The following is a 27,243-nucleotide window of genomic DNA, read 5'->3' on the forward strand; positions in this document are numbered from 1 at the left end:
ATATGTATATTTTCTTTTTTTTTTCGTTACGATAGTTTTGCGCTGATGGTGCAATATATTATGTGTAATATATTACGCAAGTCATGATTGAAACATGTAATTCAGTCTCGATAGCTAGTAATGGAGTCATTATTATGGGTAATATTAACACTGCCTAGCTTGAAAATAGATTGGTAGTCATCGAAAATAGACAAAGTTGATAACCGCGCGTCTCCGCAAACAAAGATCTCGGGAGATTGCGAGTAACCTACCACAAGCCGTCCGTCATATTTCCGCGTATCCGAGAGGTATTTCCCATCGCATTACGTCAGCTACAATATACGCGGGGACATATTATACAAAAAAAATGCTTATCTATCGCTTATCGTATCTTTGAAGTTACCACAGTCCTTGTAGGGGTGAATATTCAAGCCGTGCGCTCTCTTAATTAGAAATTTAATAGTAAAATGCAAGAAGAAGAAAATTTATTACGCAACAATAACCGTTTTATATTCATATATATTCATGTATATTCATACATGTTTATACATGTTCGCAAAGTAGATCAGAAGAAATCCATGGATTTTATTATATTGAAATTCCGATTTCGCATGCGATGTTGAACAAAAATTTCGATGCAAATGACTAAAACAATTTCTGGTTTATCGTTCAAACAATTAATTACGTTTTGCCAATAATACGATTATGATAATACGATGAAAAGTGTATTTTTTGCAAAAAGTGGTGATTTCGTTTAATACATTTTTAAGATATATATATATATATATATATATATTTTTTTTTTTTTAAATTACTTTTAAATGTGTTTTGACATTTCTCGCTGATTTTATGAAACATAATTTAGAAGGAATAAATTTGCTTCAACGTATAAATTTTCACATAACGTTTGTACTGTTTACTACCTGTCTGCGCAATTTAAAAGTTGCATAAAAATAAAAATAAAAATGTTTTGAAAAAAACGCTCTTCATATAATGATGTCATATTGATTTTTTTATAAGCGTATCGATAATCATTTTTTTGATACGTGATTATCTCACTCATTTCATACAACGATGCATCGTACATTCGGATATTTTCCGGACTTACACACAAATTGCTTAATTGTGTAAGACACATATTTGCACGAAGCAAACAAGCAGAGCGTTCTTGCAATCTTCCCTGTGCGGACTGCTATGTGCGTCGCATCATAACAAGAATTAATAACAAGGGCGTAAGAAAGATAAGGTAGAAGATACGGGTAATTTCGAAAACAGTACATTGTGCGACACTAATACACTCGTTTACTTTTATTGGCTATTGTCCGTTGCGCGAAAGAAAGCGCAGTAAAAATAGTATAACAGTACGATAAGTGAAAGTTAATTAGGAAAAATTAATATCGCTCCTTTATACAGAATGTGTTTATACAGAATGTGTTTATACAGAAATCAGTTTAGAAGTTTACAGAATCAGATTCGCCTCTTTTTTTTTGCTGTGCTCATTGAACGCGGAGTTATCGCAATTTCTCGCATTGTTCTTTTACGCAGCAGCCGAAACGTAATTTTATGTTATTTTTTATTGGTAGCCTTTATTAATCTTTCGTTACTCATTCTCGCATGTGTCGTTTAAGAAAATATTGCGTCGTCGATCGATCGAGAACAACGGAAGAGAGAAAATAATCATCTTGCAGAGAAATGCGGTATGAGTCCTAAAAAGCAACAGGATCTTTGTTCGTCGCGTTCGCCGACGACGTAGGTGCGCGTCGAAGTTCGACGCAGAATGTCGGGTAGTGCACAACTAATTTGTATATTACACAAAGAAGCTAATTAAAGTTTTTAAGTAAGCGACATCGTAATTAGTTTCCAAGTACGAGAGATATTGCTTCAACTTGAGTAATCATGAACGTCCGGTTTACATTTAAAAGCGCAAGGAGAAACGCAGAGGATTATTTTAAATTGGAATATTCGTAATGTGACGCTTGTCAGAATTTCAGAATATTGGACACATCGTTTATTATTTTGCATAATAACATTACAGCGCGATTCTCATTTGATTTTCATCACTGAATATCGAGATTTTTGAATCGAACGAAAGAGTTAAATCTGCCGAGCGTATGTAAAATGTGCATATGTAAAATGTGCGTATGTAAACTTTGAGAAGATAACGCGTACTATACAATTTATTTAAATGTATGCAATTTAGATTCCAAAATAATGTTTGATAAATTTCAAATAAAGTTCCGAATATATATATGTAAAATGATGAATTTTGCGCTATCAACCGCGTTCGGCGACTTTTATTAGGCCGGAATGTAATTCTATGATTAAATATATGCGAAAAAAGCTAGAAAAAAGGTGGGGAAGAAAGACAGTTGATTTGCGTTCGCGAAACTAGGAAAAGGGATCGGAGAGTAAAGATATCGCGCAAAAAGTGAGGGTGGATCCGATGAAGTGGGAGCTATCTAGCCGGTGATGCGGGTGGGGATGGGGAGTATACGCCGGCTTGGAGGGTATATATGCCGATGCGGCCGGGAGTAGCTACAGTTCACCAGAAGACAAAAGCGAGAACGAGAGAAGGAAAATCGGAGGATCACAGCGTGCGGAAAATCGTATCGAGAGTTTAAAGTACCGATATCAGTGAAAAAAGTATAGACGTTGTAGAGCGAGTTTTTACGAGGATCGCACCGGAAAAAAAAGGAGAAGTGTGTGACGACCGGTGCCGACTGGAATCGATTGACAGTTGATATCGGCGATTTAATTTTCTCGGCGAGACTTTTTTTTCTTTCACTTCGCGAACTTGACTCTTCAGTGCGCGCGCGAGAAGATGAATCTGTCGGTCAGCGCGGCGATTCTGTGCGTTCTGGTCGTGGCATTACTGTCGGAAACGACGTACGCCAGGCCACCTCCTGAGTGGCTCTTCAGGTATGACTTGAAGAAGATGAGATCATATTAAAAGTCTAGGAAAATTTTACGCGTGACACACTTTGGATGATTCTTTCAGAGAAATCACGCGCTGCATAGAATGTCGTGAAGCAATTCGTGAAATTATTGCTTTGGCTTTCTCTTCATGAACGAATTTGGCATTGATAGTTTCTAAATCGTCAATCGGTTGTGTTTGCTCAGCCAATCTCTGGCGTTTTTCACAACGCGATTGAACTTGATTTATGATGAATAGTAAGATTAACTTTAAATTGCCGTTAATAATTGCAATCAATTATGCAACGTATGATGCAATGATGACGCTGATCGCGTGCCGAAGCGATCTTAATTGTTCGCAGATGAAATGACCGACTTCTTTTCTGAAACTTCTATACGCGACGAGAATAATGCGTTTGTTGAACATAGCCGATAGGCGCTTTTTTGTCGCGCGCTCACGCTCGTAAGATTAGCGCGGCTATTAAAGTGATGAATGTGTCATGCATTGAGATGAAAACCGCGCCGGTTATAATCGTTTGTTGACATTTCAACGCCAAACTCGGATTTCTATGACGTAATATCTAAAAAAAGTCGCGCACTTTATCTACATTAGTACTTTCTTTCGAACGGTCTCTAAGGTGATATTTTCCAAATTTGTTACAGCCAGTGGAGGCACTTTGGCGACAGCGACACAGACAACATCCCGATCGTAAGGTACAGACGCCTCTCCGATCAGAGGATGGCCGAATTGGAGACACTTATGGCACTGGAAAAAATCAAGGGCGTCGCAGTTCCCGTAGGACTCGGCAAAGTGGATCCAGCTGCTATGTAAGTACACTGTCCTTAATTTATTTCATTAACCGTAATGATAACTAAGCATAGTTTCAATAATAAGAGCGAGAACAAGCGAGAATGAAAATTTACCAAAAACTATCTTAATCTTTATATTTTTAAAAAGAAGCAAAAGTATGATAGAAGAAGTATAAAAATAATCAAACCAATTTATGTTATTTAAAAATTATATCTTTTCTTAAATTAAATTAATTTGTCATGTTAGTTTTAATGTTAATTAATTTTCTAAAAATATTTCCGACCGTAATCGCTTGTTCGCAAGACTTTTCCTTGAATGTGTCTAAAAAAGGAAAAAATACGTTGCCGATAGTTCTAAAATTAAAATAGTGTCCGGACGCTGATTTGCCAACTTTTATTCTCGCGCTACCGTGACACAAATAAAATGTTAATCTCAAGGAAGTTGATAAGCTTTCGTTTGATTCGGGTAAGGCCGTGGACCTTACGTCATCTTTTTTTCGAGCCTATGCCGTTGTTATGTTAGATACTAGATAGACGCAAGAAGCTGCCGATCTTGACGTAATAGATAATTAAATTTATTTAAAGGAGTTATATATTTAAAGGGGACTTCTATCTTGTCGGATAAAAAAAATCGTTTTTTTTTTATTTTCCAAAAGGCTGAGACCTTGAGAATATGTTTCTAAAATAATTAGGCAAAATTTCAAAAACTGTTATAACATTTTAATGGTGAGTAGTAAATATAATTTCTTATACATAACAGAAATTTAAAGCCTATTTTCTCGAAACTACTTCTTTCGACCTGATATTGAAGAAATCTCGAGAATCAATCAAGAGATTGGCTTAAAATTTTACATAAATCTCAAGAAAGATCGATAGAACTAGAATTATTGCTGTATCTGTTACTGTTTCTTTTTTTATTTAAACAAATTTTTGCAATTTTTAGACAAAATTCCATTACTTTTCCTCAAAAGGCCGCCATTTTGTCAATTTTCAACATTTTTCAATTATCTAATTCCATAGATAGCCATATTTATACAAATTAGGAATCTTTTTTACTTTTTTATTACAGATGATTTCTAGATGATCTTTTCATCAACACAAGCAAGACGCGTTTTTTTGGAATGTCCCCACTCAGTGCTCTGTATTATCTATACTTGACATTTTTTTTATCTATAAAAACAAATATTGTTCTAAATGTAATAAATCAATCTGCCACATTTGGAATCAATGTGTCAAATAGTTTTTTTACAAAAAAATTCCTAAAAATCACCTATTTTTCGGCCTCACAAGGTAGAAATCCCCCTTAACTATTCTCTTTCTTGATATTCAAATGTTTCAATATTTTTAATCAATTTATCTTCATAATTGAGAACAATCTCCAATCTCTCAATTAAATAACAAATTTTCTGATAAATTTGCGGTTAATTTTTTCATAATAAAAATATCAAATTATAAGTGACTAAAAAGAAGCTCTTTATTCTTAACTTCAAGTACTAATTGTAAGTGAGTAACAGAATATTCTTCAGTCATAAAGTCAATTTCAAAAGAAGTATACTTTAAAAGAATTAAAATTTGTTATTCAAGTTATCAAGATATATGATGTTGAAAATTGAAAAGTTGCGACAAACGATAACTTCTTTCAGCGTCTTCGCTAAGAAAAAAAATTATCTCCAAATCTGTCAGAGGATTTGTCACTCAAATTAACGTCGTAAAATATGGGGCAATCGGTATATATATAGGGTATTATATTAGGATTATATTTAGAGGCAGATATAGACAAAATATTCTATATTGAAACAATGCCGTTCTCTGTTAGAGATTTCATCGACCGCAGTTGCACTTGTTGCTTCTTGTTCGCGCTTTAAATAGCAAGCATGTGCTATGTAGTTAAAAAACTGAATTAAAAATAAAGAAAAAGGAAAGAACAGAAAATATTAACAATGTAAGAGAGATTGCGCACAGTATAATGTACTGAAAAATTAATGCATGGAAAATCAATAGAGCTTTGAAAATGCAATATTCTTAGAGAAATATTTTTATAAAAAAATAACATATTAATACAATGATAAAAGTTTTGGCTTATGAAGTAACGATAATTATATCCTTTTATTTATAACATTGGCATACGCTTCCACGTGCTATCGATTTTTAATGGAAAGAATTGTAGAAAGAATAAAGCGCTTTTACAAGTGCGTCTTTTACAAATTGTAAGCGTGCGCAACGACGCCTGCTGAATAACATAATTGCATCGGAATGAACGGGTAAAATAAAAGAATCGCAATCGAGCGAGAGAGAAAGACGAATAGCAACGACGGTAAATGGAACCTCTAACTGGGTTACTTCTCGTCGAATGCTTCGTGAATAAATTTCTATTCAGATGTTCTTGCTCGCTCTCTATTCTCTGAAAAGAGGCCCTGTGAGAACGCCGCGTACGCTCGCTGCTGTCGTTGGTTACCGCGAGTACATTAATCGACAATATTTGTGGTGTCAACGCTGTTGTATGCGTAATTAACTTAGGCTATGAATATATTATCGAGCTATTATAATTCTGTTCCATATTTCTCGATGATGGCACGTAAAATTTGACATTTTTCGTCGTTTTGACGGATCATTGTATTCATAGTTTAATCGTAACCATTTAATGTAAGAAGTCATTAATATTTTATAATTATTATTATTATTTTGCAATCAATGTAAAATATATAAGACGCAATCAATAAAATAAATAAAAATTGTTTTAGTGTCTTATTCTTCCTTTTTTTTGTTGCAGACTTTAATTTAAAAAATTCTTAAGCAAAATTATTTACAATCCGTTTTCGCAAAAATTATTATTAACTTTTTACACTGACAATATGTATATAGTTGAAATTCTTAAAAATAAAGTGTAGATATTATATAGACCAAATAGAAAAGCACCATGACGTAATGCATACTTTCTCGCAGATGTTTGCTACGTTCGAGAGAAATAATATACAAAATCTGCGAACCTAATACTTTTCGTTGGAAAATTTTCTACTAGACTGTAGACAAAAAAAATCACACGAAAGAACGTAAAGAGACTGTAATCCATACAAATTAATCGGTCTCGATCGCAGCAGGCGGCGCAGACAATTGTATGAAAAACTGCTGCAAAGTTTAAAAATATCTGCAACCTACGAGCGAGATAACATTCTTCTCGTTAATAACCATCCATTATTACGCGAGACCTCCTTTTCGCGTATCTCGGCGACGACATTATCGGGAAAGCAATTAATTAAGCTTCAGTAAACAAATTATGCGACGACAGATGTTGCTACGCTTTACCGAGGATTTCGCGTAATTCACGATGATTCCGCTCCGACTGACACACGTTTGCCGTTTTGTGATAAAAGTATTACTAAGGCGACCAAGTATTACTAGGCGACAGATTCTCAGAGCGATTACACGATGCATGGGAAGGCGTTATCTTTCCATTTCTTTCGGCACGAGCAATCGGCGTGATCGTGCGAATTTATTTCGATAACGTGATACGCGCTTGCAAAAAAAAAAACAAGCAACCAAAAACGACCGAGTGCGACGACAGACGAAAATAAGTTATACATGACTCATTTGAGTCATGTATTATCGAAACGCACGAAAAAACGAGATGTTTGTCATTGCATAATTTGAACTGCATTATCGCATTTGTAATTTAGGTTGTTATCAAAAATTGATGCTTCGTGAATCAGCAGGTCAATTTTCTGACGCTACTTTTATTGTTGTTTTTGTAGAGGCCGTAAACGAAGATCCATCTCGGCGGAACCTGTCCAAAACGTGATATCGACTATGGGCCAATCTGATCTAATTCGTTCCTTACTTTCGGTAAGTGTGGAAAACAATATCGCTGACTGATAATATTCACGCATAATATTGTTGATTCAATACAGATAATAACAAACGTTTGATTTGTAAATTTGCTTTTGTAAAAACAAAGTTATTCTTCTCTGCTTCAGGTTTAAAAATTTTTCAAAGAAAATTATTATATTGATTATTCCAAAATTTTATACACATATTTACTGCTGTTTAAAGAGTTTTCATAAATTTTTGTATGGCAAAATATAAAATTCTTGTTTTCTAATATAACGAGATTCAAAAAAGAGATTATATTTCTAATTAACATAATTCAATTTAATGAAAACCAAACAATCAAGAAGATTCTTATTAATTATGAATGCTTTCCTGAAAAGAACTTTTTATCATATACATTAACAAAATTTATATTGAATATAAAATAAAAGGATCATTGTGTGTCAATGAAAATTTAGCAACTGCAGCATCAATACTGTGATAATATTATGTATAATCTGCTTAGCGCGTCACTGTTTCATAAAAATGTCATATGTTTACTAACAGCTCTTACGTGATAATAAACATATGGAAAAGTCGTGAGAATCGCTTACTCACAAAGTTATTTATATTCGCCTCATTTCCGGAGCGCGTAAACTATGTAAAGCGCTGTAACACTTTCGTATGTATATATACATCTATCATTCTGTGGTCGTTCTCTCGACTGATCATTCATTACGCCTCTGCTCGAGCGATAATTCTGCGACAAGGAAAGATTGACCGAACCGCCGTAGCGCATACTGATGAAACTTAATTAACTTTAGAGTGTAATTAGCATTTTCCCATACCCAGTGTCTCCGAGGCATGATATTCCACGGCTCGTGCTCGCTAATTTATCTGTTTTTACTTGTTCTCATAGACTGATTAATGCAATACGCGGAAAACGGCGAATCTATGTAATAGTGATCTGACGATATTGTCGCTGTAATACATTCACAAAAATCATCGAATGACGCACTCGCAACTAAGCATGGCTTTGTCATCTTCGGGAATCGGAACTAATTCTATTCTCTCTCTTCTTAATTGCAGAAGGAACATCCGCGGGAGGAGCAGAGACTACCAGCCAACTTAATTGAAAATGTTACTCGTGAATGAGGCGGAAGTCACGAAAGTAGAGGAAACAAGCGGAGGAGGAAGAGCGAGAGAGTGGAAGAAGAAAGAGAGAGAGAGAGGGAGAAAAGAGGAGGAGAGAGGAAGTAGAAAAATTAAAAAAAATTACACTCACACGTTCACACAAGACACACACACACACACACACACACACACACACACACACACACACACCTCATTGATCTCTCAACCGTGATCCGTCGACAACGCACTATTACGGACCAGTTTCCGTCCGAGCTTCAATTTCTTTACGAACTTGCGCCTTAAAAAATAAATTAAGTCTCGACAAGTGGAGAGAAGCGAACGTTACGCGCGTAACGTAACGTGCCATATAAACAGGCAACAGCGGGAGATAATGCAAGCGTTACAGGCAAATTACCGTGTAAAGTGGCACGGTATCCTACGGAAGGAGGAAACGCGCGCAGCGATTGTGCGCGCGCTCAGAGATTGCGCTCCTTATTTAAGTATTCGAGGCTTAACGAGAACAGTATTTTACATCGCTCCCCCACCCTCAGTATTTCGCGACAATGTATAATTCGCAAGATGCATTCTCGACATAACATTTCTTTAGTAATACATCTCCGATTTGATTGATCACGATCGCGATGGCTATTTTTAGCCGGCTGCTGCGTTCGTCATACGAGACGCTTAGCTAGATCGTTATTTCGTAAGAAAGCGCGAGATCATTGCAACCGGCTTTTCTCGATCGCGCCGGTTACACTTCCGCGAAAATGTGCAATCGCGCAATCTCATGCAACATTATTTAGCCTTGAAAGCGAAATCGCGAATCATCTCATTGATCAAAAAGTGCAAAAAGTCAACTGATGTTTCATTCTATTAAAAAAAAAAAATTTTTTTTAAATTAAAATACATAACGCTATTAAGTTTCATATTAATTACAAGATAAAATTAATAATTGCAAGTTACATGAAAATTTAGCGACTTCTTGCAACCGATGATCTGTTCTTTCGTTTGGAACGTGGAATCTTACGAAATGAATCTCAAATGCATCGTAAATTTGCCATCGCGACTGGTCTCAATTAGTTTCTACTGCGGATAATGATGGAACAAAGATATAGAGCGAAGTTTTATCACGATGTTAACCATGACTGATCGAGCTGTTTTTCCAGAAATCAATCCGAAAAACAGTGCGGTCCGGCTTGCGGTATGGCTTATAATTATGATCGCGTTCAAAATGTATCATGAATTCATCGCCGTTAAGAAAATCTTGCGAATTGAAAAACATTTGGCAAATTTTCTTTGATGCGATTATCGTTGCAGTTACAAAAATTACGTGCACTTTGTCTTTTTCCCTTCTAATGCATTTCGTCACACTCGCCAGTCTTGTCCGTTAACACGCAAATTATTGTGTAAAAAGTAGTATAAAAGACTAAGATTTAATAATATCGTGTAGTCGTGTAGTCGTGAAGCTTTTACGTCGCCGTGCGAGCGGCATGTGTTGCATTCCGGGCTCGGCCATGTACGATTACGATTCTTATTTAGCTCTTCGTTTTTTTATTGCAACGTTGATATAAGAATGAGGGATTTACGTCAGACCGAAGATGCGTATTAGTCTATATCGCAGATGCATGTGTGTGAGAGAAACGGCATGAAGAGTTTGACGCGCGATTAGCTCAGCGAATTGTCGATTCGAATTATCGAAAGCGAATCCTTATTTATTTTATATGAGTTTGATCTTAGAGATTAATTTAGGTACCATTAGTATTATAATCGGACTCGTGCGCTTGAGTCCACGTTCCTTTCTACTTATCGCTAATTACAATGCCCACTATTTATTTATACACGTATTTATATATTTATTTATTTACTTATTTATTTATTTATTGAATATTATTGTGATTATGCTCCTAGAAGTGTAAAACTATCAACAAAAAATCGATTACTCACTGTATCAAGCACTGACATTTGCATTTCCTTTCTCGTCTACCAACCATGTCGTCGGATTACTTTAAATAAACATGTATACGCGATTGTAAATGCAATAAAATCGATTATTCACGCAATTTATCCTCGCTTCTTATTGTATGTTCTATCCGCTTATGCAGATGATATCTTATGAATGGAGTGGATGCTCAATTATCAATTGTGTACAATCTAATTCTGAAAATGTAATAAGAAAGATATGGAAGTAAAGAAACGCTATGAAAATTAGGCAATCTAATTAACAAAAAATTAGATTATAACTCCCTCTGTAAAGACACGATGGAATTATACCCTTCTGTCGGTAAATATAATTACATCATTACGTCGTGTTTTGCATATATAAGCACCTCGTGCTTTTATGTAGATTTTCTTACTGAAGCAAGCAAGACTAAATTTGTTAAACATTATAAGTTTACATGATACATATAATATACTGAATATTAAAATATCTACTACAGATAGATTAACTTTTAGTTATTTTATCTTTTTATAAGAAATAATAGATTGCATTTGATATTTTTATTTAAAACATTAATAAAAAGCATTATTTGGTCCGTAGATATTTTGCGTATTTATTGATAATTATTGAATAGGCACAAATAAAAAATTTTCTTTGTAACGAGCCGACCTGTCGAGCTGTCGGATCAGTGTTACTTTGTACTACTTGCGTTCCAAGATGGAGTAAGAACACACCACACGATTCTCGTAATAGAATTAAAAGTTATATCGTTGCATACATAAATAAATTAAAATGTAATGTTCCAGAAAGAACAATGATCTGTCTGATAAAAATTAAACTTGAAAATTTGCAAGTCATTAGATCTTGTTTCTTATCTGAAGAATTTGGGCAGAGTAATGCAAATATGTAAATAGTAAGTAACGAGAAACATTAAACACACATATAATCTAATCATCATCCATTGTAAACGAAACCAATAACACTCAGTAGACGTCATTAACGCCTTATTCTTCCGATTGGACGAATCAAACACACAATGTGATATTCGTGCATCATGACTGTTGGTTAAAAAATTCAAAGCTACCCAAAGAGTTTATCAGCTGGTTAAAAAGTTGAAAAAGACTCAAAGTTAATCCGAGTGTGTGATACCATTTTCTTTTCCAATCCGACTTTTCAAAATATATGGATCAAAGGTATATGAAAATGGTAAACGTTTATTTAATATTTTAATTAAAATTGTTAAGCGGCATAATAGATCAAAGTTTAAAATATCTAGAAAAAATGTCTTAAGCTTTAAGCCGATATCTAAATTAAAAATTAAGATATCATCAATAAAAAAAATTTTTTTCTGAAACATTTAAATATATTTCTAGAATATATAAAAACCGGCAATGTAAGGCGTTAATGACGCTTATTTTATATACATAATTGAAGAGAACACTATGGCTGAAGCGTCCAATATCTATCTGATAAAGATATGAAATCGTTTGACGAAAATTTATGCATGGGTGAGGCGCATTTCGTAATGCGGTCAACGTATCATATCTAGAAAACATTACGTGTGTCAAACGTGTACATGCGACTACAACGCGATCGCGCAATTTTTTTCAACCAGAAACATCAGTAATGAACATAAACGTATGACATATTTTGTCGTGTCGCTTCGGATCAACGAAATGTGTAATATAGTGAATTATGAAATTTTTTCGTATCTTCTTATACGCCCCTTTTTATGCGACGTTCATTAATCGAGTCATTTTCAGTGTTGCAAGTTTGCGCTACAAATCACAGAAAAGATTTCGTCACGTTTACACGCAGTACATTCTCAACTTTTATGTTACTGCGACGGAAGAAATATAAAAATATTAATTTCTCGCTTTCTCTTTCTCGCTACTTGTTCTTTTTGTGCACTGCATTTCTGTAACATACTCTTGATACGCTAATCAAAAATTTGATTAAATTTGAGGATATACAAAATACGTGCACGCGCGTATATGCTGATTCTTCGTAAATTTATTTGAAAAAAAGAAAAGGACAAAAGAAATATTATAAAGTATCGATAATTCCAAAAAGTTATAGTAATATAAGTATATGGTAATAAATATATATCTCATCATTAAACGCGTGAACTTCGTCGCATGTCGGTCTTGCTTCCGTACATGTCACGCGCGATAAAATTTAATGATCGAAATATAATAAGATCAATGCCGGAAGTAAAAATGACGCAGTCGTAAGCGATCGGCAGTAGTGGAATGATTTCGTAATGATGGCAGGCACGTTGCGTGATTCGTCTAATGGCGTTTGTACGTAACGAAAGTCCATGATGAGAGCAAAAATTCAAAAGTGGCGATCACATCAGCAGAATTTCATAATATCACGATTTCGAGAAAGAGACAGCGTATAAATGTCGGAATAGTATTGGAATTAAAACTCCACATGTTACAATTACCTCGGCTGAAATCTGTTACAATTTTCTGATAATGTAATTTAAACGAGTGACCATAAATAAATCGGTTTAATTACCGGATATAGCACATAAATTATATACATTATCTCTAGCCAATCAAAGTTTTATATCAAAATGAGGTTAAAAGTTCAATTTTCTGTCTCTGCAAAACCGCCGAATTTACATTCGGATTATTTCTCAACAAAACTTTTATAAACTGTTGTGGATTTGTATACACGGTTAAACTACGCATCGAACTATGAAATACGATTACTTCATGTGTGCACTTTGCTTTTTCATTCCACAAAAAAAAAGAAATATATGAATGATGCAGAAAATGTACCGAACTAATCTGGAAAATCCGCATTTGCTACGCAAATTTCCCAGGAAAAGCGTATCATTCGTAAAGCACAGGGTATTTTATATTCTATGATGCAACGTATTAATGAGAAATGCATTGCAAAGATACATTTTATAATAAAAAATAGTGAAATTAAAGAGAGAGAAAGTGATTAATATTCAATTTATATTCAAATAATAATAGTATTCATATTCAATTCATATTTATTATGTACATTCACGGTCACGTTTGATTCATTCGTATTTAATTATGTCGAACGCAATTGCGCGGCATTTCTCAATTAGTGATGAGTTAATTTAAAGAGCATAAAGATATGGATTATAGTAGCGAATTCTGCTGTTGTAAATTTTTAACGTTTATCGCCGAATTATTCATAAGAATCATCGTTTCGTATCCAGAATAATTCGGTTCAATGCAGTTTTCTCTGTGAGTAACAGATGAAAAATTATTTATTACATTTCTCACTAAAATAATCGTCCGCTTTGTTAAATTAATTGTAAACCAATCACTAGCAGATTGATACGACAATGACGAAAGGAGCTATTGAAAATCGATCGTCAAACTATTTTTTTTCTTAATTTTCTGCACGGGTATTTTTTCTGTTTTCTCTCTTGCGCTGTTTTTCAACTCTATCACACATTTATCTCTTCACAAGTCCATATATTAAAAAACTAGAAATAAAAAGAAAAAATAAGGAAAATTAAAAAGAAAAAGGCGGAAATTGTAACTGTATTGTGTAAATATACGTTATCACGAGTGGTGCGAGGCATTGACGGACATTGACAGACGGAAGCGTCGAAAGAGGGGTGCGTTTACGTCTGTAGCGTGGAGAGGGGGATAAGAATATCCACATACGTATATATGCAGCGCAGATTGCTACGACGACTTAATAGTTTACATACAACGACCGAAGCTGAGAAAGTTTTCGCATTGATCGTGCATCTTGCTTCGAAAAGAACACTTTTATTTTTTCTTTATGTAAATTTGCTGCAGGTAAAATCTATCTCGCTCAAGATGAAACGCGCATTAATGGCTATTTGCATCCTCGTGGCACTCACGCTGCCGAGATTTATTTACGGACGTCCAGCGATCGATAACAATGGGTAATTATCAATTTATTTCATATTTTCTTTTCTTTTTTTTTTAACAGTTGCAACGATGTCCAGCGATTAAGTGGAAAGTCGGAAAACGATGCTTTGAAAGACTCGAATTTTTGCTCGACGCGACGGAACCTTCTGTTTAGTTTTCTTATGTAAAATTTCTTACGTCCATCGTGTTCATGTTACGTCAGAAATATGATTGATCACATTCAACATTATTACATCATTATAAACGATAACATTGGCCCTTGTCGAGATATAAATATATCAAAGTAAAATAAAAAATCGAGTATCTTCTCTTAACTTACATTTTGAATGAAAAGCAAAAACCGACATTTTCCTATTTATTTAATACACTATCTATCTCACTTGATATTTCATTTTTGTGATTTTTATTTTCTAATAGGTCGATGTTAAGCATGTCAGTGACACGTGCTTCAAAGCCGGAAGATCTCTTGGATTACGAGCGAAAGGCGATTCTACACTCGGATTCTACACTCGTGGAAGAAAACGCGTCGTTTCCGATTAAATCGTAAGTTAAATTACAATTTTTGAGTCCTTTCTAAGAAACGCAATTCCTTGCGTTTCATTTCGTGTTGTATTAGCCATTGCGCTTGAACTCGCCACGTTGAATTCGCCACGTTTTCACAGACGACAAAAACGACTATCCGACCAGAGAAGAGCCGAGCTGGAAACATTAATGACTTTGTCGCGAATTACCGGCAAGCGATCGCTAATGATAATGGCAGAAGGAAACGGGACACTAGATCCAATAAAAATGTAAGAAAATTTAAAAATCTATTTACGATAAGATAATTTGCATTTCATAAATTAATCGTTCATTAAAAATATTACTTTTACTTAATTTTTTAATAATAATGTATTAAAAATACCAAATCTACTGGAAATATTTTCGATGAGAATCAACAAAATATTTAGCAATAATATTTGATACAGTAATTTAAATTTATATATTTCATATTTTAATTTAATACTTTATATTTTGCAATATATAATTATTTTGTAACAATTTTGTAAAATTTGTTGATCGGCGATCTTACAGAGGCCGAAGAAGGCGTTTCACGCTGGACCAAATACCCATCAAACTACTGCCCATTCATCATATTGACAAACAAAAACTTGACGGAGATCCTGCGTATCCTCTGATTAGGTAAGTGCTTCCCTCAGCTATTGCAAATTACGCGCAAAACCTCACGACCGCGTATCTTCAGTTGTATAATCGATGTATCGATAAAAATCGACGGAAGAACATTCAAGGACACACTCGGTGAAGATTATATCTTTCTGCGGTAACACTGCGCTCTTCGCGTGCGTAAGTCACGCTTACGATAAGTGCGTAATTGCGTAGGTCATAAATTCGTTAATGTTAAAAGCACAAATCTACGCTCTGGGAGTGACGCAAGGCTATCGCTGTATCAGCGGGCTGATAAGTCTCCAGCGGCCGTTGGAACGACCGATTCTCAACGACGGCGCCCGTGCCATCTCTTATCGCCGCGCGCGACATATTTCGCAATTTTTCGATTTACATCAAAAGAAAAAAAAATTTAAAAAAAGCCAGTCTCAACGATTACATCCTAAGATGCATAATCAAGCAAAGAATTTATAATATTTACACACTTATATACAAGCATTTCGCATCATAACGATTCCGCATGTTCCGTAACGATTAATTATGCCACTCATTTCCAACGATTTTTACTCACATATGATTAATTAACTCGAATATGATTTCCAAACGTACTTTGGAGCGAAAAATCATGCTAAGCGATTTCCGTCTGATATGTATTTGATTAAAATATATATTTTAATTTACTACGTATTTTATAGTTTTGTAGCTTGATATTTGAATTTATTAATTCAGAAAATTTAATAAACTATCAGATTGGATCAAATAGTAAAAGAGTAATGTTTTTATTAACAAACGAATAATTACGATAATTTATATTTCTGTCTAATTTAATTTTCTATATTTTTGTTTCAGTTGATAAAACCGTAGATGGGATGTTCGAGAGACGCAAGCGTTTTATATCACGGAGGATGAGCCTACCACGTAAAAGAAATCTTTGAAACATTGCATTGTTTCGGAATGACCGTTTAAAAATTAATTGCGGAATGACGAAAAACGAGAAAATTATGTCACGCAACGAGACATGGTAGCCGCATGAAGAATATTTGTAGAATTTTGCAGATTTATTGGATTCAGAAAAATCCATCAACATCAACGAATAAAATAGCTTTCAATTTATTCGTATCTTTGAAAACTAGAGAAACGAGTGGGTGGATTGTTTCTCGACGGATTTACAATCTATTTATAGATTGTTTTTTGAAAAAAAAGAGTTACTTTGTGTTCCTTCTTACTAAATAAGATAAATATGTATATATGTATATATTTTTTTACTCATCAATGCGTTAATTATGCCGATCAGTGACGTCTTCAACAAAGGAATGTTTCCATCAAAAATCTCACTGAAATTAGAAAAAAATTAGTTAAATGTTGACGAGTTACTTTACATCTTTACTAAATAAATTAAATAATATTTATGCTTTTATTTCACTGTGTATTACTTAATGATGTCTATTATGTATTAATTAATGATGTCTATACAAATTATTTCCACCAATATATTGCTGAAATTTATACAAAAATACTAATCTAAAAATATTAATTAATCATGCATGTTTTTGTAAAAATGAATGTAAAATGTTCGCGGAAGAGCATGCTTAAGTTGTCAGAATTTACATGGATACACGAGTTAAATCTGATTATACATCATATTCTGCTTATACCATCATAAAAGCGTAGCAATCCAACGTATTCGCAGTATATCTGTGTGCGACCTATTGGAAGAAAGTTGGTGTTTTTCATATGTTTTATGCGCTCTTTTTTCATATGTTTTACGCACTCTTTTTTCATATGTTTTTTAATACAAATACGAGCTAGGTGTTAGATATTAAATCGGTATGCCTACTCCGCAATTTCCTAACCACAATATCATATACATACGCAGATATCACGCAATAGTTGCGCAATGACACATGCAATAGTGGAATTGTGGTTAAAAATGACAGAATACGCATAAGAGTCTTCGTCAAGGCAAAAATCTTACCGATAATGTTTACGAAACAGATTTTGCAAACTACAACACAGCTGTGGATCCAACACAACTTGCTGCAGCGTGAAACTTGAGAAATTCGAATCGCGAGATATGACTTTGGTTCGAGCAATCGATTCCTCGCCAATTGATTCTCGCACTTCGACCTAATCGCGATAGCGTCACGTTATCGATCTAGCTCGAGCGCGTGACGAGACGTGAAGAGACGAGGTGCAACAAGACTAGGCGAGGCGGGACGAAGCCAGACGAAGCGTGGGGCAAGGCGAGGCAAGACGAGACGAGGCGAGTGCTCGTGCAAGACGAGAGTGGCGCAATGGTAACTGTTGGTGGTGTTATTGCTGGTGTTCGTTGCTGGGTTCTAGCGCAAAAATTACGAATAAAGAGTGTGTAAGATGCATCAGTGGCGGAGCTCGCGCACAATCAGCACGCACAGCTCGTCCTCGGCCACGGTGACGCTGCCAGGAGTGACGAGCGGCGCTTGGAGCGTGAGAGTAGCGCGAGGATACAACCGAGTAGCTTAGCTGTCGTGCGCGGCATCGAGCTCCCAATGCGAGACGGAGATATCTGCGCCCTGAGCAGCGGACCGACCGACAGACGGACGACTCTGTCAGCCCCCCCGTCGCTCCTGACGACGATGCCTCTTGAAAATTTCACGGACTCTCCGTAGCGCGTGGTCTTCTTCTTGGATAAATAGAGAAAAAAAAGTGCCTGTGATTCTGTGAGCACGGTGAAATGTTTTCATCGCCGGCGTCAGCGGGCGAGCCGTCGGGCTACGACTTTCAGAAAGAGGAGAACGCCGCCAAGTGGAAGGGAGTGTTTGTCAACTCCCTGCCTAAGGTACACATCTCCGTCGCGCGATTCTTCTCGGTCGCTTTATCTCCTCGTCGCTCTTCGTCGCACTCGTTCCCTCTCTCTCGCTCCGTCTCACTCCACCTCTCGCATTTCGCTTTCTCGTCCTTTACTATACCGTTTCCCTATCCTCTTCCTCCCCGCTTCACTCCCGCCTCTCTTCTTCACACTTTTTGTTCGCTCGAACGCTCGATCATTTTTCGTCCCAATGATTTTGCGTCGAGGCTTCGAATCGATCAGCGACACCCCGACCGATGTCATCGTTGCGTGCGCGACCACCATATGATTTTTCAAACATCGTTCTGTCAACAGCAGCGAACGCGATTGTGGATTTTTTTTAATCGCATCTCACATTGCTGAACTTAACCGGCTGTCAACAATATATCTCGCATTTTACAGCATAATCATATATAAAAGAAACGAGAAAATAATTATACTAATTATGATTATCAGAATTTCAATAAACTCAATTTTTCACATCTCACAAATCACTGTGCTTTAGAAGTTTTACGTGCACTTGGCTATTTTTGATCATTTTAAATTAATAGATCTAGACAATACAATGTCACCAAAAAACCTTTGCAAATAAGACGAGACATTAAACACGATGGCATGTTAAACATTTTATGAAACCTCACAATATCATCGTGACAATACAATGTGATGTGAAGTTTGTTCGAATTCAGATATACTCAAACTATTTATCTGGATTTGAATAAAATATCGCATCTTTCGTATCTCCAAAAAAAAACTACGTCTTATAACTCTTGTGAGCCTTATGTACTACATTCAATAGTGTATCTCTGGTAATCGTAGGATGGATATTTACCACAAAATTGTTAATCTCGTAGGTATTGGAGCAAGTACATCCTAGTCTCGAAGCTCGACAAGATGCCTTAGAGTACGTGGAGAGTTTAATCTTAAGAATACTAGGCTTGCTTTGTGGACATCCACCTCCTCAGACTCTTCAAGATATAGAGGAAAGAGTAAGGCGGATGTTTCCTACACCAATTGACAAGTGGGCTTTACGCGATGCGAGAGATGCAGTAGAAAAAGGGAAAAAAAAATCGCCATTAGTGCTACCTGTCGACAAGATTCATCAGTTATTGCAAAAGGTACACCTATACATAACGATTAATTTGTATGTGCAAGTCGCTATAGGTCTTGTAAGAGTTATGCTAATTTAGCCCTTATACAGTGTTGTGCTAATTTTAATACTGTATTCCTCAACAGGAGGTATTGCAGCACAAAATTGACTGGCATTTCAGCCTGTTTGTAGTTGCAGTTTTGGAATATATCGCTGCTGATATCTTTAAGGTTGGTCTGATAGCAAAATATCAAACTACTTTTAGTATCCATACTTGTTATTTTTATCCCTTAGAACTGTCTAAAATATTTAAGATTACTTTCTTTTCTAGCTAGCTGGAAAGTATGTGAAGAATATTTGCCATATAGAGATTACGTGCGAAGACGTGAGAGTTTCGATGTACGCGGATGTGGTAAGATATTGTGAAAATATATAATTTGTGGTTGTATCTCTGTACTGCACCTTAACTAGCATAAAAAACACTGTATCGTGTTTTACCACTTACCCTTTAAGACTGATTCGAGTGTCTCATGTATTTGAGAACTATCCTCCTACTCCTAAATGTTAATACATATAGTTACACTGCAATCGTAATATATATGTAAACTTACTAGACCTCATATATCGAATCAGTCTTATAAAATATTTTTAAATACAATGCCATAGTTTACGAAGCTTGTATAGAAAATGATTATAATATGAGTGGTATTACATAGGCAATTAAAGAGTAAATGCAGTAGAGAAATATGCTACCTCGCTAGTAATAAGTTTGTTCATTATTGCTTATTTTATTGCTTATAAATCCAACTTGTGTCTTTCATTATGTTACTTATACTCTCCATTTAAAAGAATACATTATTTTCCATTTTTCTACTTTGTATTAACGTAGCAAGAAATAGAAATCACAAATGTTTTCATAATCCGTTATTTTAACCATCTGCTATTAGCGGCAGGTACAATAATGATTTTTAGAATTGGCTACATTGAGCTAATTATGGTTGCATATATTCTATGCTTGGTTACATGCTTTCCACTAATATATAAGAACTTCAACCATGTTCATTCTTCGCTCATGCTGTTCTAGGTGGTACGTACTTGTGATCGCACAGAAATGATTTAAGATGTCAGAATATCTTTTGATATCTTTGTATCGTTTTTGATGGAAAAGAAGATAATAAAAAAAACTCACTGCTTGTTTAAAGTATTGCTATTAGCATATTTCTATTGCACAGTATTTGCATTAATCTCAACGCCAAAATAATGCAGAAAGTTAAGGATTATTAAGCTTTTCAACTTTTTCCTTCGCTATTTTTTTCTATTGTCAACCATAAAATGAATGTGCGGGGTCTCTGCTACCTGGAAAACCTTGAATTTTCTTGAAAAAATTTTTTTTCAAGATTTGAATAGACACCCTATGAATATAGCTAGTTCAGATTGCATGATTCATCCTATATATGCAAACTATATGTTTTTCTTCTTTTTAAATACAGTTAGTATAGTATAAATTATATCATTAATGTTAATGCTATGTTAGATTAATTATACTATAGCATGAATTTAATAATGTATAATATATGAATCACAAACATACTGACATCTTAATAGCACATGCAAAAAATTGTTATAGACATTTTAGTAATCGTTCCTCTTAATCTTATTTTTTAATCTCTCTAATTATTTTTGTACCGCATGCTGTTATGTCACAGCTATTTTTGCCATTGATAAGAGATTGCAATGGCGAGTTGTAATTTATCAACCATTCTATGTTTCCTTTATTATTTATTTATCATTATTTCTCTTTCCTTTTTTAATATAAATGTTCAAAGATACGAAATGTTCAACATGTGCGAAACAATTGCACAAAGAAGATTTAAGACGTCATAGTATTTTTTTTACATCTTTGTATTCTTTCTGAAAAAGTTATATCTGGTTGTATATTTACCCATTATACAAATATATATTTGTAATATAACATGCAATTAATCAACAGGCACTGATGGATATGTTTTATCAAGATAATTGCACACAAGCAATTGCGAGCAAGGAAGGTCCACAAAGTAGCTTGGGTGCAATTATTTCGCAGACCTACGAGGAGTCTGTTCGAGATCTCATTCACGATGAGCGGCATTATATTCGTGACCTACATATGATTATCAAGGTAATAGATAATGCACATTGCTAAAACATCGTAGAAATCTAATTTAGCAAAAGATTTAAAAACTTGATCTTTATTCATTAGGTATTTCGCGAAGAAATTGCGAAGTTAACTCAAGACAAGAGCGAATTAGACACGATTTTTAGTAATATTATAGAGATTTATGAACTTACTGCGACATTACTCAGCAGTCTAGAAGACATAATGGAGATTACTGAGGAGAAGCAGACACCTACGATTGGTTCATGCTTCGAAGAATTAGCGGAGGCAGCAGAGTTCGATGTTTATAGAAAGTATGTGTTATATTGTGTGCACACGCAACATTTTAAATATATAGAATTCTTACGAGATATATATACATTATTTCTAGATACGCGAGAGATATCTCAGTTATTATTAATCCGACTAATCGGGAAATTTTAATGAGTATATTGTCGGAACCGGAAATTAATGCTGCCTTGAGAGCAGCGGGTCATGGTTTTAAAGAAGCCGTTAAATATTATTTGCCAAAACTCTTAATGCAACCCATATGGCATTGTTTCCTGTATTTTGATTACATAAAGGTACAGCTTTCTTTTTTTTTCACTTGTGCATTTATTTGTAAAATTACCCAATTTCGTAGGAAATTATACTCTTTATCTTTCACACAGGTCTTACACGAGCGCACACCTAACGTAGAGGATGGCGAATCCTTGGAGCAAGTAGAAGTCATGTTAAGTCCGGTGAAAGTGGAATTGGAGGGTATTGTGTCGAGTTTTCCAAAAAAGGATACGTGTTTGCCAATGCAGAGCAGAGCCAGGAAACAGGCGGCGTTAGTGAAGATTTGTGAATTACAAAAGACTGTGGAAGGCTGGGATCAAAGAGATATCGGGCAGTGTTGCAATGAGTTCATTAGAGGTAACAGAAAAGCATTTTTTTATCGCATCTTTCGATATACCTTCTTGCAATCGCGAATGCATCGATGATTTTTGCGCAGAGGACATGTTAGGAAAAGTGGCTAGCAATGGACGAAGATTAACGGAGAGGAAAGCCTTGTTATTCGACGGTTTGCTGGTACTGTGCAAACCGAGTGGTAGTAAACGAGTTAGCGTTACTGTTGCAGCGAATATCGTTGCAGTCGGAGTGGGTGCACATCCGGTCCACCAAGGTGAACTCCGATTGAAAGAAAGATTTTTTATTAGAAAGGTCGATATTATTGATAGAGAGGACACCGAAGGTAAGCACTTACATAATTAATTTTATTGCGATTTTATACGTTAAATTTCTGATCTGCACAATCAAAATATTGATTTGCAGAATTAAAAAATGCCTTCGAAATCGCACCAAGGGACCATCCCAATGTTATTCTTGTTGCCAAATCTGTCGAGGACAAGAATAATTGGATGGCGGATTTAGTGATGTTGAATACAAAAAGTATGTTAGAAAGGACTTTGGACAGTATCCTTCTGGATGAAGAGAAAAAGCACCCATTGAAGCTACCTCCATCTCACTTGTATAAATTTGCCGAACAAGACAGTTCGGAAAATATTGTTCTGGAGGCTAGAGAGAATGGTGGTGTTCCGTTGATTAAAGGTGCAACTTTGATAAAACTAGTAGAGAGATTAACTTATCATATATACGCTGATCCAGCTTTCGTAAGAACATTCCTTACTACTTACAGGTAAGTAACCGTAATTATAATTTAACGATTCTCTTATTGCGCGGTGAATTATTTATTGACCATTTATTTCGTAGGAGTTTTTGCTCACCTCAAGAACTATTGACGTTGCTAATAGACAGATTTGACATACCGGATCCTTCATTAGTCTACGGTGAAGAAGAAAAGCCCTCTGTGTGTAAAACAGCGAGAGAAGATTGGAAAAGATATAAGAAGGAATTCTGTCAACCGGTACAATTTAGAGTGTTGAATGTATTGAGGCATTGGGTTAGTAATATGCTCTATTTTCCCTTAAGATATTTAACATTCGCAAAACATTTGTTTTTCTAAATTTTATCCTTTATTAGGTGGATCATCATTTTTACGATTTCGAGCGTGACAGAAATCTTTTGGAAAGATTGCAATCGTTTTTAGATACAATTAGTGGCAAATCCATGCGAAAATGGGTTGATTCAGTGCTAAAAATTGTACAAAGAAAATGCGAACCGTCAGAACAACGACCTATTACATTTAGTTTTGAGCGATCTCCACCACCGATTGAGTGGCATCTTAAAGTTCCTGAGGAAGAATATGGAATACTTACGGTACGACAATAATTTTTTTTTTTCAATCACGATTTAATTAAGGGAACAATAATTAGGGAGTCACATACTGAGACAATTTATCAATTACAGTTACATCCTATCGAATTAGCAAGGCAATTAACACTATTGGAGTTCGACCTGTACAGAATGGTAAAGTCCTCCGAGTTAGTCGGATCTGTATGGACGAAGAAGGACAAGGAAAAAACGTCACCAAACTTGCTGAAAATGATCAAGCATACAACAAATGTAAGTATCGAGGCATCGCAAACGTACATCACGGAACATACAACGTTTTACTGACTTGTTTATTGCGCTTTGACAGTTCACGAGATGGCTACAAAAGACAATAGTGGACACTGAAAATTTCGAGGAAAGACTAGCTGTCGTATTACGTGCAATCGAAATAATGATGGTGTTGCAGGATCTCAACAATTTTAACGGCGTTCTGGCGGTCAGCAGTGCTTTGCATTCGGCTGCGGTCGATAGGTTAAAACTTACATTCGCAGTACGTTTAGTTCTCAACGCACACCTTGCAAAATCTTTGTATCTTGTACCTTCCTTTCTACATACATACATTTATTTTTGCAGCAAATTCCGGCACGATTTGAAAAGGCGTTGGAACAAGGGAAAGAACTTAATAGCAATCATTTCCGAATATATCAAGAAAAACTGAGATCTATCAATCCACCTTGCGTACCATTTTTTGGTGAGTATTGCAAAATACAAAAAGGATTCTTAATTGGAAACTTATGCCCCTCTTTATTCTCAGGTATGTACTTGACCCACATTCTGCACATTGAAGAGGGAAATCCAGACTATTTGCCAGGCAATCCTGAGCTTATTAATTTTAGTAAACGCCGAAGAGTCGCGGAAATAACTGGCGAAATACAGCAGTACCAAAACCAACCCTATTGTCTTTCAGTGGAGCCTAGAATAAGACAATTTATTGAAAATCTATGTCCTTTCGACCCTAATATGCCGGAGAACGACATAAGCAATTATTTGTTTGCGAAAAGTTTAGAAATAGAACCGAGAGGATGCAAGCAACCTCCACGATTCGTAAGTCATTCAACTCGATGCAATATAAGCAACTATTTTTTAGACATTTTCCTACATGGTTTCTTAAATTCGTGCAATAGCCGCGTAAATGGCCAGACTTGAACTTGAAATCGCCGGGGATCAAAGCTCGAAGTCTGAGCGGAAGATTGCCAGCTCCGTTACACGCGGTAACGTCTAGCGTGAGATTGCACGATCCTCCAGCGGAAGCGCCGCCCCCTCCCGAATTGCCGGAAACACCGCCGCATGTATCACAGAGCACAATTTCGCATATAGGGGATCACAGTGTTTGTGCACCCATCTTTTTAGGTACGCATCTACGTTTAAATAATGAATTAACAACAATTACGAGTCTAACTCCCGTTATCTCTCTTTTATTTAGGAGCCGTGCCACCTCCAGGATCACCTAGTCCGCCTAGCATGTCGATCGCTTCGTCGAACAGCAGCCCTCAATTGGGATCGCCTGGACATAATCCTGCTTCGCATTATCAACAAACCAATCATTTTGGCTTTCATTCCGGCACCATAGGCATGATGAGTGCTTTAACGGGTCTATCGTTGTCGTCATGTGGGAGCCCCAGTGCGATACCAACACTGCCGTGTTCCATTAACATACCTCCGAAATCTCCTCCACCTCTGCCGCCTAGAAAGATTTTGCCCACTCGAAGAAAAGAGAACTCAATTAGCGAATCACCGCAACAAGTAAGATTCTAAAGTTCTAACTCAAACTCAACTTTGTCTCATTTCACTTGGAATTTTTGAAATGTACTATTGTTCCGAAAAATGTTGAGATATCTTTAATAATCCGAAATTTGGAGATATATTTTTATTTTATTTCTTTAATGGAAATGTGGTTCCAAAAAAATCAAGTTATATATTCAGTGACAAGGAACGTCTCTGTAGAGATTCCTTAAAAATAGAATACATTTATTGTACGATCTTCTCTAGAGAAACTCGTAAGGAATTCACTATAAATAATTGTAGGCAAGGCAAGCGCCAAACGCACCAATGCTTCCTCCGAGAGATGATATCTCCCCACCGCCGTTACCACCGCGAAAGGATATGCCACCCATAACATTGCCGCCGCGACTCCCAACGACGACACTGAACCCGAGTGGCTCGGCGTCACTGACGCGCCGGAATTCCACGTTAGAAAATACAAGCTGTATCGTCGTTCACACACGGAGACATATGTCTTTCAATGGCCCTAGCCCTACGAAACTTCCACCAACGCAGCCTAACGGTGAGATGTTCACAAATTCATCTCTCTCACGTGTATAACGATCTATTTATTTAATATGTATATAAAATTGGGTTTCAGGATCAGTGACACCGAAGTTACCGCCAAAACCTTTACCGGGACGTCCACCTCCCACCACAATGTTTAATTTTAACGCCCCACCCGGACCTAGTTAAGTGTTACTCTTCCCGCAGTCCTTTTCTTTTTCCTGCATTTTTTGTCGGAAAAGAACAGTTTCAGTCGAGGCTTAGTCCATTCGGTAAGTTAAATAAAGCTGAAATCCTGCTTATCGCGTGTCAATCGTAAAAATCTGTGTACTAACAGATCGATGGAACCCAGATATAGTATTTATGTATTTATAGCGACACTTTGATAAATGTAAAAATATCAAAACGCTAACTACTCACTTGATGCATCCTCAAGGAATATATATTTCGTCATTAGTATTCGGCATAGCCAGTGGTTCGTGTTCACCGTGTCTCACTCTCAGTCTTATTGAATGGACTATGCTCAATTTCAGTTACCTGAATGGCTTCCTTCCTTTTCTTAAATCCCCGTGTCTCCCCCAAACACAACTGTGATATAGTTTGAATATAAAAAATGCGTTAATGTAATTAGACGTTTAGATTTTAATGTAGCAGACGTAAGAAAGTGATGTGTATTGAAATGAATTTACGAATAAGTACACGCATATAAGTGGTATCAATACCAACAAAGGACTACGTATAAGTATGCTGTGTATGTGAGAGAGAGAAAAGAAGAGAGGGAGAGAGAGAGAATGTGTGTGTGTGCGCGCGCGTGTGTGTGTGTGTGGTGTGAGCAAGTGAAAGGGAGAATACATTACTATAATGTATATTACTATAAATATATTCTTTATAATAGCGATTGTAAAAATAATTTCTAGGAAAAGAAATATGGCATTATGTAAAATAAAAAAGTATATTCTGTAGCACTTGTAACAATTCTCACCTCATATCTGTATTCCTTCGCAGCGC

At 35.8% G+C, this 27,243-nt stretch overlaps 3 protein-coding genes across 4 annotated transcripts; all 3 read left to right on the forward strand.

Moving 5' to 3' along the window:
* Window positions 1–1,788: 1,788 nt before the first annotated feature.
* Window positions 1,789–10,700, forward strand: LOC105671506 (uncharacterized). Its single transcript, XM_012365737.2, has 4 exons — window positions 1,789–2,898; window positions 3,556–3,720; window positions 7,452–7,542; window positions 8,596–10,700. Exons 1-4 carry the CDS (start codon window positions 2,801–2,803, stop codon window positions 8,659–8,661), a joined length of 420 nt encoding a protein of 139 aa, XP_012221160.1. The 5' UTR covers window positions 1,789–2,800; the 3' UTR covers window positions 8,662–10,700.
* Window positions 10,701–14,251: 3,551 nt separating this feature from the next.
* On the forward strand, window positions 14,252–17,056 carry LOC105671203 (uncharacterized). Its single transcript, XM_012365160.2, has 5 exons — window positions 14,252–14,489; window positions 14,893–15,018; window positions 15,138–15,266; window positions 15,550–15,657; window positions 16,489–17,056. Exons 1-5 carry the CDS (start codon window positions 14,401–14,403, stop codon window positions 16,490–16,492), a joined length of 456 nt encoding a protein of 151 aa, XP_012220583.2. The 5' UTR covers window positions 14,252–14,400; the 3' UTR covers window positions 16,493–17,056.
* A 746-nt stretch (window positions 17,057–17,802) lies between these two features.
* Window positions 17,803–27,197, forward strand: Sos (Son of sevenless). 2 transcript variants are annotated; one of them, XM_012365564.2, is made up of 20 exons: window positions 17,803–18,457; window positions 19,321–19,584; window positions 19,703–19,786; window positions 19,888–19,968; window positions 21,547–21,714; window positions 21,796–22,004; window positions 22,082–22,274; window positions 22,362–22,608; window positions 22,688–22,927; window positions 23,008–23,371; window positions 23,446–23,635; window positions 23,716–23,952; window positions 24,043–24,198; window positions 24,275–24,457; window positions 24,541–24,658; window positions 24,722–25,011; window positions 25,092–25,317; window positions 25,391–25,710; window positions 25,993–26,251; window positions 26,330–27,197. In XM_012365564.2, the coding sequence occupies exons 1-20, from the start codon at window positions 18,353–18,355 to the stop codon at window positions 26,422–26,424; spliced, it is 4,029 nt and encodes a 1,342-aa protein (XP_012220987.2). In that variant the 5' UTR covers window positions 17,803–18,352; the 3' UTR covers window positions 26,425–27,197. The 2 variants fall into 2 exon arrangements, with proteins under 2 accessions (XP_012220987.2, XP_067213799.1); XM_067357698.1 differs by lacking the exons at window positions 17,803–18,457; window positions 19,321–19,584 and having other exon boundaries at window positions 19,765–19,786; window positions 19,892–19,968.
* Window positions 27,198–27,243: the final 46 nt, after the last annotated feature.

Source organism: Linepithema humile, chromosome 6, assembly GCF_040581485.1.
Source record: "Linepithema humile isolate Giens D197 chromosome 6, Lhum_UNIL_v1.0, whole genome shotgun sequence".
NCBI classification, from domain to species: domain Eukaryota; kingdom Metazoa; phylum Arthropoda; class Insecta; order Hymenoptera; family Formicidae; genus Linepithema; species Linepithema humile.